Raw genomic sequence first — 12,939 nt, 5'->3', positions numbered from 1 at the left:
GCTGAGGAGCAAATGGAAGAATGAGGCAGATGAAAGTGAAAGCAAGCCTGACCTAGCAGAACCATGGGCTAGTATTATGAAGGAAATGTTACGACAGGAAATCGAGGGCAAAGATGGCATTTTTTGTTCTTAGGAGTGTGTGCACGTGTGTGTATGTGAGAAAAGAGAAAGGCTGACCTTGTTTTTTAAACTCTGGTAAGCATATTTTAGGGTTTATATTTGTGTTCAAAATCATAGGAAACTATAAGGGTTATTTACAGCAAATATAGTGTGTGTGTGTGTGGGGGGGGGGTTTTCCAAATAATGCCAAAAAGTAAAAAGGTCAACAATATGCAGGAGAGAAAGGGTCATTGTCTACACTCCCCCACTTATTTCCTGTTTTAGTGATTTCCTTAGTAGCTGAAATGAAAACATGCCTTAGCATTTGCTCTGAAAGGTGTTTCAAAGGCCATAGGTGAAACACTTTTGGTATCTGGAAACATGCTTTCAAAGGAAAAAGTAATTCATTCCTCTGAAAACACAGCTCACACATTTCTTTGAAACATTTGGGTGGAATGGATCATTTTAGTGATTCTGTAAGAAGCATAATGTTGATAAGATTTCCTATTTAAGTACACAGCATGCTTGACTTGTTTGCCCCGTCAGCCAATCTTCAAAACTAGGCTATAAACTTATCAACTGCCTCTATACTCGGAGTAAACTAGCATTATATTACATACATGTGTTTCTGATGGGAAAATCTTGCCTTAGGTCTGGGTGAGCATTCATTTCTGAAGTAATTCAGATTTATGAAGCATTATGAAACACATCAATGCTGTACACAGGACAGGGGCTACCATAAATATTGGTCTTGTGTGCTCATTTCTTCATTTTTAGTATATTGAGGCACTGTAATTCAAATACACAATTTCCACATGGCTCAAGATAACAAAACAATCCAAATCAGATCAGAATAAAGTTTTTTTTTTTATTAAGTCTGTTTACAGGGATAGATCCAAACCCAATTTTTAATCTGGAACATTAGTCATATATTCTAATCAACCTGTAATTAATACAAAAGTTCTAATTAATATAAAACTTAATGAATGTAAATCATTAATGCACAATTAAGCAGAATTTCAGCACCAACCTTTTAACGTCAGACCTGAGAATATGCCTGTGGGGCAGATAAGTGAAGAAAGCAAGGACATAACTTGAGCTCTATGGATAGTAGGCAAACCTCTTGGAGGCTAGGGCCTCCATCCAAACATTAGACATTAGTCATCAACTAAAGAGCTAGTGGCTACATTTGAAGGAGGAGACCTATTCTGGTGCCTGGGTTGTATACACATTGGTGAATTGGACCACTCTGTTAGGAGTAGAACTGTACTGTACTACCAGAACTGGGCTGCAAAAATCAGACAACCACTAAAGGGCACTGATAAGTTAGGGGTTTCTGTATCTCTGTGCAGCCATCTAGTGGTCTCCAGAGTTAGTATGCATGGAGGCAGTCTGCTATGTTTGCTCACAGCCTGCTTTTGTCTGTTGTTCCATATCTTCCCATTGTGGCACCTTGGCAAATTCCTAGCTACCTCTATCAGCATGCACCAATCTGGCAGCAATCATTGGCCAGTTTTGTTTTTTTGTTTTTGTTTTTAAAAAAGGCTGAAGGCCTGGAGGGGCTCTTTGTCTTAGAAGATCCCAGGCTAGACACCTCCCCTGCCTTGAATGTACTGATGCCGCTGAGAGAAAGGTGAGTTAATTAAGATCAACTGACTGGAAAAGAAACATAAAAAACCAGTTACATATAATTGAAACTACTGTATACTGAGTATACTTTTATGCCACACTCTGTGATAACAAGCCAAATATTTCAAAAGGTAAAACACCATTTTTCCCCCAAACGAAAAATATACCTTTTATAAAAAGCATACCATTCTAGTTCCACACTTATGAATGTTCCTTCCTTCCTTAGGATCAATAAAGAATAAATATATTTAAGTCTGATGTAAAACAGTTTTCAGCTTATTACCTGGCTTTGTGGTTTATTAAACAGTAGATCTCAATGTATTATACTTTGGAATACTGACTAAATATAAAAATCCTTTAAAAGTAATTAAAATCTTAGGAAAGCAGTCTTAACAAAATGTAAAACTTTCTATACATGAATCAGAAATACAAAATAGTTTATGGTTCTTACTTTTAATACAATTCAAGTGAGAACGATCCTTTACAGTAATGATAGAACTTTATCTTTCTATACTTTTATAAAGTATTCCTAATGAATTTCCCTCTTTATAAAAAATTCAGCAAAAAATTAAAAATTTGACCAGGATAGAAAACTACGGTTAAAACCTCACAATATCTCATATTAATCTTATGCATACACTTAATTTGATAAGGCTTATATTTTGTGTAGATACTACACAAAGGAAAATAAGCTTTTTCAGGTTGAAAAAATTATTAAAAAGAATGTTACAACATTGTTACAAATTACAGTTGCTTAGTAGGTGGCTGACTCTGTTTAGATCTAAAGGTTCTATTACCAAGTAGTTCAGTAGAGAAGGCTGGAGTACCTTAAAATACTGGCTCAACCTATAATTTTCCTGGGCTCAGCAAGAGCTTTGGTAAATGCATATGAATAGTATTTTCCTAGGAAATCATTTTCACTGTTTGATAGGGTTTTTTTTTTGGATGGAGAGAGAAAAAGAAATAATTCTCAAGTATATACGTTTTTTTTCTGCATCTCAACAAATACTGGAACATCTTTTTTAAACCCAGCCAATGGTAGGATAAACCCAGCAGCCTCTCTCAGACATGGTGCTTTTTTATCCCTTTGATACAGCAGAGATATTTTTCCATTTTAAGAGCAGAGGAGGGCACTTGTTTAGACAATGCTTCAGCCTTCCCTTGAGAAAAACAGACTTGAGATGCTATATAGCCAGACACAGTATCGTGTAGACAGGTTTTTCATGTGAGAAGCCATATTAATTATGAATGAGTAACATGCTTGTTACAGATATTATACAGTGCATAGGCATCTATAGTGCAGAAGTAGCCCTCTTAAGCTCTATTAATATACAAGGAGTGCATCCATTTATTTATTAGAGGGCTCACTATCTCTTCAGGAAACTAACTTGGAATAAAGTAAACCAATATAGGTTATGATGAAAGACCACAAACAATTTTCACACAACTATCCTAGTAGCAAGACTAAAATTAATCACCCCAAATCCTACTCCAGTTCATCCTGCACAAAGCTTGCCATTCTACTAGGAGCTAAGAGTTCAGTGCTTTACAGAACAGCTTATTCAAAGGATTGATCCAACCATTCAAACAGGGGACATCTCTCCACTGTAAACTATACCACCTGATTTTACTATATTAATGATTTTACTATATTATTTTATATTAGAATAATGCATAGATCCTAATATTCTTTTAAAGAATAAAAACCAAAAAATATTTTGAAGTGAACCATAAACCCAAATAACCATGCCAGAAAATAACTGACATTGTAATTATGTTGGGAAAGGAATCTTAAAATCAAGATTTCCTCATAAGCTCCTACTTTCACATAATAATTCCAATAACATTTGTTATATTAAAATGCATTAATATAGATCTGATCAAAACCTTCAAAATAATGTCATAAATATTCATAGACTACACAATCAAAATTCATAACTGCTATAAAATTTGTTTCTATAAATGGAGCATCATAAAATTCTAATACAGTGATTGGTAATCCATCTAGCTACAAAAAGTAAAAACTTTAGGAAGGACAGAGTTGAGTCACAAGGAAGCTTTGGTGCTCACAGCATCTTTGCTGACTTAATGGTTTGCTCTTTCACTGACAACATCTTGAAGACGTTTAAGCAAAACATCATCATTCTCCTGGCAAAGCCTCTTAGCTGGTGATTCTGTGTCACTATCAATTGATATTGCTCTCTTCTTAGGTCTCTGTCCTTCTTGTTTAATCATATTGTTAATTTCCTTCAAACTCTGTCAAATTAAAAACATCACAATCAAGAATACTAAATTTCAACAGTTAAAATAGCTTAATATGTTTTATTAGGTTTTGAATTTTCAAAATACATTTGTACACAGCAATTAATATTTTACTTTTTAAAAAATATAATAGTCTCATTTTTATCACTTTCAAATTTCAGTCTAATATTTAACCTTTATCATCTTGCTATCTGGATCCTTTAAAAAAGACCAGAAAGACTATCCTGAAGTCAACATTTATGGATAAGGTTTTAACTCTTAATTGTTAGAAAGATACATCTTACCTTAGAAGGGCTCCCATTAAATTTATATAACAGCGCACTCTTAGGTGTCAGGCAAGTACCATTCTTATGTGGTGAAACATAAAGGGAATGTTGCTGAGAAATTCGCCGAGGAGACACTGGTAGCTGTTTAATGCTGGGGAAGGGAGAAAGCGGAGGTGCTTCCACCTTGGGGGGAAAAAATATACTTAGATACTTTGCTAATCTAATTTGAATTAATGTGTGTTAACTCAGAAATTGGTACTCTTTTGTAACTGAGGACTGCTCTTTTAAAATTATTGCTTTTATTCCTTTTGGCATCCAGATGTTAGAAGTTGCAGGACAATGATGATATAATGCCAGACTTTTTTTTCCCATGGTGTTTGTTTTTGTGGGGTAAAGTTCTCTTTAACAAACTTGTTTAGATGTGTAAAATCAATACAAAGGCTCACACAACAGTTTTTTGTTTCTGAAATATGACTGTGATTTTTTTTTAGTATTTTGGATGCACGTGTGCTTCTCAATTAACCCCTGATCTAACTGAAGCTACAAAAATGACAAATACTGAAGACAATTCTCTACCCAACTTATTTTATACTCTTAACTAGCTGGTGGGACCCTTTTTTCTTCACTTAGATTCCTAGAAGCTGTAGCCATTATTTAGCAAAAAATATAGCAAATCAACATCAGATAGCTACATCAGCTTTAGTTCAGCTGAACTCCAGTTTTTGCTGCTGAGGCTTTAACTCATAATACACAAGGATATTATGTTTTTCACCTATTTTAACCTCCCATTAAAATACACACATTTAGAACATGATATGTGAAAAGAAAATTGTTACCTATGAAGTACAGATAGCTATTTTTGACTTGCACTTATGAGTTGAATTTAGATCTTGCCTTTCCTTCAGGAGCTCAAAACATGACATATACTACTCCCCCTCTAAATTTATCCTTGTAACAACCCCAGGAAGTAGGTTGGGTGACAGTGACTGATCCAAAGTCACCTAGTGGGTTTCATAGCTGAAGAAGGATTTCAATCCTATTTTCCCCAGTCCCACTCCTAATTACTATTCCATAATGATTAAAAGTATACTGCGTTAACAGAAATTAAAAAGCAAAGAATTATGGATTCTTGCGTGTTAGGACAAGACGACTGAATGATTTTTCAAAAATACTTCAAAAATTATTGGAGATTAGCCTCTATAATAAATGAAAGCAATTTGCAGTTATTCAAATGATAGTAGATAGGAACCTTAAGTTTCAAAGTACATTACAAGACATCTTTCTTGGTCACAAAAAAGATGTCTAAAGTGTTAGAAAGACAATATAATGTAGTAATTAAGGTGTTGGACTAGGAACAGGGAGACCCAGACTCTGGTAATCCTCTGCCACAGAAGCTCACTGGGTGTCTTTGGGTCAGCCACTCTCCTTCAGCCCAACCTAGCTAACAGGGTTAGGAGGGAGCACTATGTATGCTGCCATCTGCTCTTGAATGAAAAGTGGGGCAGAAATTTAATTAATTTATTGTGATTAATTTTTGGAGAATTCTAGCTAAACCACCCTTGTACGTTATCTTTGGTCACTTTTCATTTGCTTTAAGTTCTAAATTCATATAAACTATGAGACTCTGATAAATAATAAGATTAATAACTTAGAAAAACTACAGGTAGGTCAATTAGTGTGGTTAATGAATCCCATGAAATGGTCGCATTATTAGAATTTGCACTACTGAAGCGATATTTCTATGGAAAATAGGGTAATTGGTTCCAGCTTGACAGAAATAGGCAATTAATATTTTTAAACATAAATTTTATATGTTTATTAATGAATTACTGTATAACATTAAAAGAGGATAAACCCATATCCAAAGCATACCTGCTATCTCTTGTATTCTGCTGTAGTTTGTCAAAATGAGCCTCTTCTTTTGAGCTCTCCTCAAACAGAACCTTCCTTTTCTCCATTTTGCATACACAACAATCAGTGTCTAAACCCCAACAGCAACTGCACGTGCACTAGCTTCAGCTGCACACGTGCTAGCCTCAATTGTGCATGCACTAGCCTTGCACTAACTGAACTTTGGCTCACATTAAATGTGACCTGGTATCAATTTATAATTTGCACTAAATAAATTATCACACTATTCAAACTCACACTAATAGAGACCCACCTGTACTTAAAATACCACAGAGCAGCAGAAATGCAGGAAATGAAAAGGCTGAGGAGAATAAAGTGATTTGTGCCAGATGCTGGAAAGGTAAAAGTAGACCTCTGTGGGGAGAATACTCTGTAGCTGGAGATTACTGAGATTACCAGCTCTGATTAGTCATCGGTCATACCTCAGCAAGGTGGGAACCTGGCCTTCAATTATGACCGTACTGAATGTGCAGGAATATACTGGTAGAGGCAATTCACCTCTTAGTATCTAAGTTTCAAAAGCTATGATAAGCATCACAAACCAGCAATCAAACTGTATGAACTCATCTGGAAACTTGAGATTCACATACCACATAATCATGGTTGGAAGCATCATATTTCAATGCAAAGTTTATCACTCTTTTTACATAAATAGTGTTGTAAAACTTTACAAGATCCCCTCTCTCTTCTTTTTCCAAATCTCTAGAATTGTTTATCTTCCTGCAGACACCTTTTGAAAGGAAGAGAGAAGGCGAGATAAATATAATAACCTGTTAAATTGAAAAAGTAGAGCAGAAAATATATTGTCTTTACCACAAAGGTTATTTCTCCCTTCCTCTTTCCACCATCTTCCCAATCTGCAGTGTTGATGAAAGTAGGCAGACAACACAGTTAGATGCTTTACTTAGAAGCAAGTCACAATAAGTAGAATGTAAGTTAGTCCTATATACAAATACACAGGATTGTAGTCTAAATGGTGTTGCAATAAATATGGGTTGACCTAGTGCACATATGTGAAACAATCAGATCATAATGTGTTGAATACAGACCAAGTCCACTAGCCACAATTGTCAGCGTCACTGGGGTTTTTCATATCAGCAAAACTAGCACAAAGTGTTCATTTGGGTTTGTGTATATATACTCTATGTAAGAAAACAGCAAGAAGCCATGGCTAAATGCAGGCTATCTCTGCCAGGAATTAAGAAAAAATTATCTGGGAGTAAGCCCTATTGAATATGGACTTCCTTTTGAGACACACTTATGTTGGGAAAAATATTGAAGAAATAGCATAACACTTTGAAACCACATGCTTCTTATAATAGATTTAATTCTATTTCTGGGACTTTGATCTATAAAATCTAAGTCACTGCCTATGTCATGAACTACTATGCTTTACTTGATCAGAATATGGGGGTCACAATGCATTATCTTGATCGTATTTGTTAAACACACAGGTTAAATTTTCAACTACATTTTCTTAATGATATGACAACTTTTATATCACTGGTTGTTCCTATTCTGTCCTTTATGTAACAGTTGGCATTTAAATGTGTTGGAATGTTTTGATCTAAGAAATCTCATTACAGTGAAAGAATTTAGATTAAATAGTATTTTCAAACCTATAGAGTTATTTTAAAAGAATTAAAATGGTTTCCATCTAATTTTCAACAATCAGGCAAAATACTGTATTCTAAATGTTACACATTCAAGAGAATCCTATTTTCAAGCATTCATTAAAGCTTAAATACTTTCCACCATCTTCCCAATCTGCAGTGTTGATGAAAGTAGGCAGTAGTAGACAATAGTAGAAAGTAGACAATAACCACTCTCTTACCTTCATTTGATGTATCCTCATGTTTTACATCTATTACATCAGCTGGTACTTTTTTCAATAAGACACTTCTATATATCTACAGAGCAAAAGACAGCAAGGATTTGCAATTTCAGGGAGTTTGACTGGAAATACTCTTAAATACTGCAGACAGTGTTTGAATAACAAAAGCAAAATATTTATAGACGTACTGAAATATACTTACATAGCTGTTAGCTTGTGGTTGATTTCTGTAACTTTTCATTATGTCCTGAAAAGTTCTTTCTTCTTTGGACACCTGAACAAGTAGCAGTTATAGCTGATTATAAAGAAAAGGTTCCTATACATATTCCTAAACCAAATACCTTTCTACAGCATTTTCAAAGAACAACCACTTTATATAATCACAACTAAAAAAACATTTTTGATCCATTCTCTATTCTCTTTTTGATGTTTTTTAAAGATTTTGATCACAAATATCATAAGAGTTCAGACCTAATAAGACTGAAGTATTGCCTTTTTTGCTTAGTAACTGCTTTGATTGCTTCTCATTTCCCAGTTCTGTAAGTACAATAACAAATTAGAGAGAAGATACTGCTTTTGTCTTATGAACTACCTAGTACCTATTTTTCATATTCATATTCCACCAAACATATAATTTGGCAATTTGAAAAGCTCAACTAAGATGGAAATATGGATTGATTCAAACAATCACAAGCACTTCAGATATGAACTGAAATGAGATTGCTAGGAACAGCTGTATTATAACAAAAATCTGATAAATTAGTAGTAGTAGTAGTAATTTTATTTAATGTGTACTTATAACTAAATGCAATACAGATAAAAGTATGCTCTAGAAAGGGACTAGCTATATACAAAATGCAAGGGCATCTAATCATTATAGGCTGCACAGCACTTCAGAAAAAAAAAATATTTCAGAGCTTGCAAGAACTCAAATGTAACTCTATAACAGCTGTGTCTTTTTCAGGGATCACACAACTGCACTCTGCAGCTGCTACGTTATCTTCAGAAAAGACATGGTTGCTTTAAAGAGTTGCACATAGGAGCTACATTTGTGCTCCTACTTTGAAGTACCTTTTCCAATTCATTTTCAAAGCATAAATTTATTTTGCATGTAACAATTTGTGCTGTTGTAACAATGGAAAATGGCCTACTACCAATTGGAGCAGTATCTTGCTTAGCTGGCCAAAAGAAAATGTTTATTTAGAGTACCTGGAAAAAAAGAACCTAGGAACATGAAGAGACTTAAAGAACATTGGTTCTTTAAGCAACTTATTAAAGAAAGGTATTACAAATTCATTCCAGAACATAAAGAATTACATTTTGAAGAATCTCTCTTACCTTTGCCATGATATAAAAAGCACAGAGGAGGAGCTGATCCAAGTGTCTATCTTTCATTAAATCTGTACAATGAACTAAACTGAATTCAAAACAAGTCCATATCTTCCCTCGTAAATCATTGGAAACATCCAATTTTGAGCAGAGATCACGCAATCGAACACTTGCCAAATTGTATACCTAAGAGGACATGCCACACTGTTTTATTTTCTTGATTGTTTTTAGGAATTTGAAGAATTTTGTCAAACAACAAACTGGCAGTGGGTAGAGAAACTAAGATATAATATATTCTTACTTGGATTCATTTTGCTAATTTTAAGGACCTTAAATTAAATTCAGGAAATAAATAAATAATCACTCCTAGTAAATGTGTAGAGGTATGTGCTGCTAATCTAAAAATGTTCAAATTTTTCAGGCATGCTTTGAGTAGTAGCTGGATCCAAAGACTTACTTTTTTTTAATATGAGACCTTATTATAAGCATATAGTCACTTTACATTCTTCAAGTTGATTGTACAGAACAAAAAGTATAGAGAAAAGTGAAATACTGGAACAAAGTAAAAAAAAAAAAAAGTAAAACAAAAAATATCATAAAGAGGAACTTTTGATAGTTCATTTTTCCCTTCCCTTCCATTGTCCCTACCACTAATCACTACTTAACCATTTTCTTGAAATATTGGAGATATTTTTTAATTGATCTCTTAACTTTTATTAAAAACTGTATTCCAAATGTCTAAATCTGCCTTGCTGCGTGATGTGTAAGGGAGCCATTCCTGTTGATCTCTTAACTTTTATTAAAAACTGTATTCCAAATGTCTAAATCTGCCTTGCTGCGCGATATGTAAGGGAGCCATTCCTGTTTGAATTTAGTTAAATTTCTGTTATGAATACAGGTAGTCCTCCCTTACCAACCACTCGTTCAGGGATCATTCAAAGTTGTGACGATGCTGAACGAGTGGTACTTCCAACCAGTTCTCAAAGTTCCAGCAGTGACACACCATCCCTGCAGTCATGTGATTGCAACTGGGCGCTTGGCAACTGGCTTGCACTTATGATGGCTGCAGTGCCCCGCAGTCACATGATCACCATTTGCAACCTTCCCTGCCAGCTTCCCACAAGCAAAGTCGATGGAGAAGCTGGCGGAGTCGGCTCTGGTAAGTCCCCCCAGCCTCCCTGCGCTTGCACAGCACCATTCATTTTCCCAACCTCCCTGTGCTCACGTGGCACTGCACCCCCTTTCCCCATCCTCTCCCAGTTCATGCATGGCCTGCACCATACCTTTCAGAGCCTGTGGCACCCCCATGCTCCTTGCCTAAGACTTCCTCCACTTCCCTCTTAATAATCTGCATGCCTTGGAGTTAGGATGGCAACCAGGACTACTAGGATTGTTGTCACTAAACGTGACGTTGCACTTTATGACTGCATCATTTAGCGATGGCAATCCTGGTCCCAATTGCCATCGTAACCCAAGAACTATATATATATACAGCAAATTTTGCCATTGTATATTGTGATTTATGCTTTCTGTAATTTTTCCTAATAAAATATTTGTTGTTTCAAATCAAAATTTATATTTCAATTTTTCTGACTGCTTTGGTTATTTCCTTCCAATACGTTTGGGCTTTTTTACATGCTCACATGGGGTAAAATGCTCTTTATTATGGCATTTCCAGTATTTGTTATTGTATTAGTTGTCTATCCTGTTAACCACTGATGAGGTTACATACCATGTATAAAACATTTTGTACCAATTTTCCATCCAATTGTAGCTTGAACATTATTGATTTTTTTCCATAACTCTTCCCATTGTTCTACTGTAATTATGTCTTTGAAATTTTGCATCCATTTTATCATGCAGTTTTCAATTCGTTCTGTCTCTGTATCGTATTTCAATAACAATGTATAGATGCATCCCAAAAGATGGATTCGGTGTGTTTCAAATTATGTCATTTTCAAGGTGCCTCCTTCTTTCTTGAGATAACTTTTTATTCTTCTAGTAATTTGTAGTTACATTAACCATAGTAAGTTCCTACCCTCATTAAGCAATTCTTGCTGTGTCTGATTCAGAGTTACTTGAAGAAGAGAAAGCACTGAAGCTTGCACATGGTAATTTCCCTCTCTCCTTACCTCCTCCAAAAAACTATTTCTGAGACTGCTGGAAGGGGAAATGAAGACAGCAAGAGGCATACCCAAGTCTGTATGTGAGAAATAACTGAATCTAAGAGTCCTCCTTTGGCCCCATCAGATCAAAGGATTATTTACTCCAACATCCTAGTTTCTACAGTGACTAACTGGATTGTTGTTTTTAAAGACTGTTTTGATTCTAGCAGTATAGCAGCACAGACAAATAATGCTTTTGCTATTATTGGTTAAGACAAGATGGGGCTAAAACATGGGGATAAAGCAGCTATTATCAGGACTGCGGGAACTGACTGACCCAGTATGCCTGGAGTGGACAGCTACTGTTGCTGGAGCTTCACCAATAACCCATTCTAAAATATTAAGAGAAGTCACTACTGTATTCTTTTCTCTTTGTAATGGTCAGACTGCATTGAGAAAACTGAATCCAGTTGGACTGCATTTTAGGAAGGACACTGACAAACTGGTGTCCAGAGCAGAACAACCAAGAGGATAGGGGGCTGGAAAGAAAAACACAGGAAAAACTGTTGGAAATGCTAGGTATATTTTGCCTGCAGGGGGACATCGCAAGTACCTGATGAGACTGAATTGGTTGGAGTTGTTCCAAAAGGACGAGAAACTAGAAAGGATTTAAATTACAAGGAAATGGGTTTTGGTTGGTCATTGGGGATAACTTCCTAATGATTACAGATGCTTAGCAATGGAAGAGACTGCCTTGGGAGGTGGTGGGCTCTCCTTTGCTGGAGGTAGTTTACAGAGGTTGGAAGGTCATCCATTATGGATTCTATAATAGTGGATTCCCATGTTGGATACATGGTTTGACGAGGTGGTCTCTGAGTCAAAATTCTCCCTTGCTCAAAATTTCTTCCACCTCAGGTATGCTTATTTATGGAGGAAAGTCATTCTTCCAATTACATTTTCTTTATGTATTAATATTGGTAGCATGGTCATGCTGCTTATTGCATGCTGTATTCTTCACGCACATATTAACAGAACCCTTTCATTTTAAATAAAAATGAGGTTAATGTGTGACCAAGGCAGCAAACCTCAACCATGTATGTCAGGGCAGCCAAACCTCAGCCATAGCTTCAGAGTCATAGACAATATAGCCAAGATGCAAAGAACAGCCTGGTACACACAACATCATAAATGGCTGGTTGACTTTGCATAACATAGCAAAGCACCTGGACAAGTGCCTCCTTTACCCATGGGACCAAAGACTTATCTTTCTATTGAATAAATAGGATAAAGACAGGTTTTCCTGATATGTAGAGCGACACAAACGCAGAAATAGTAATCTTTATCTTTAAAAATAAAACTCAGAAGCCCTTAAATAGGAACTTTGTCAAAAGCTTTTAGAAACTATAGACACAGCAACTATCAGATTACTCCCATTCAAAGGAGTATCAAATGATATTCAGAGATATCACAGAGATTGGTATGACCACTAGGTCTTATCTTTATC

At 35.5% G+C, this 12,939-nt stretch overlaps 1 protein-coding gene across 3 annotated transcripts in view; it reads right to left on the bottom strand.

The window, feature by feature from the left end:
- Positions 1–953: 953 nt before the first annotated feature.
- Positions 954–12,939, bottom strand: part of RBL1 (RB transcriptional corepressor like 1) — a 35,100-nt gene continuing 23,114 nt past the window's right edge. For 2 of the 3 annotated variants that reach the window (XM_007419877.4, XM_088153103.1), the window contains exons 17-22: positions 9,340–9,516; positions 8,204–8,275; positions 8,002–8,077; positions 6,758–6,897; positions 4,275–4,439; positions 954–3,984 (exon numbers count right to left, since the gene is read on the bottom strand). In XM_007419877.4, coding sequence (XP_007419939.1) covers positions 3,814–3,984; positions 4,275–4,439; positions 6,758–6,897; positions 8,002–8,077; positions 8,204–8,275; positions 9,340–9,516 — 801 coding nt within the window. In that variant the 3' untranslated portion in view covers positions 954–3,813. The remainder of the gene's footprint in view (positions 3,985–4,274; positions 4,440–6,757; positions 6,898–8,001; positions 8,078–8,203; positions 8,276–9,339; positions 9,517–12,939) is intronic. The other variant, XR_015798310.1, reaches the window with a different exon arrangement.

Source organism: Python bivittatus, unplaced genomic scaffold, assembly GCF_059951505.1.
Source record: "Python bivittatus isolate LINGU-HERP-01145 unplaced genomic scaffold, Pbiv_v1 ctg000700_np1212, whole genome shotgun sequence".
In the NCBI taxonomy this organism is placed as follows: Eukaryota; Metazoa; Chordata; class Lepidosauria; order Squamata; family Pythonidae; genus Python; species Python bivittatus.
Note: the sequence above shows the minus strand (reverse complement) of the source record. Positions and strands in the feature narration are given on the sequence as shown.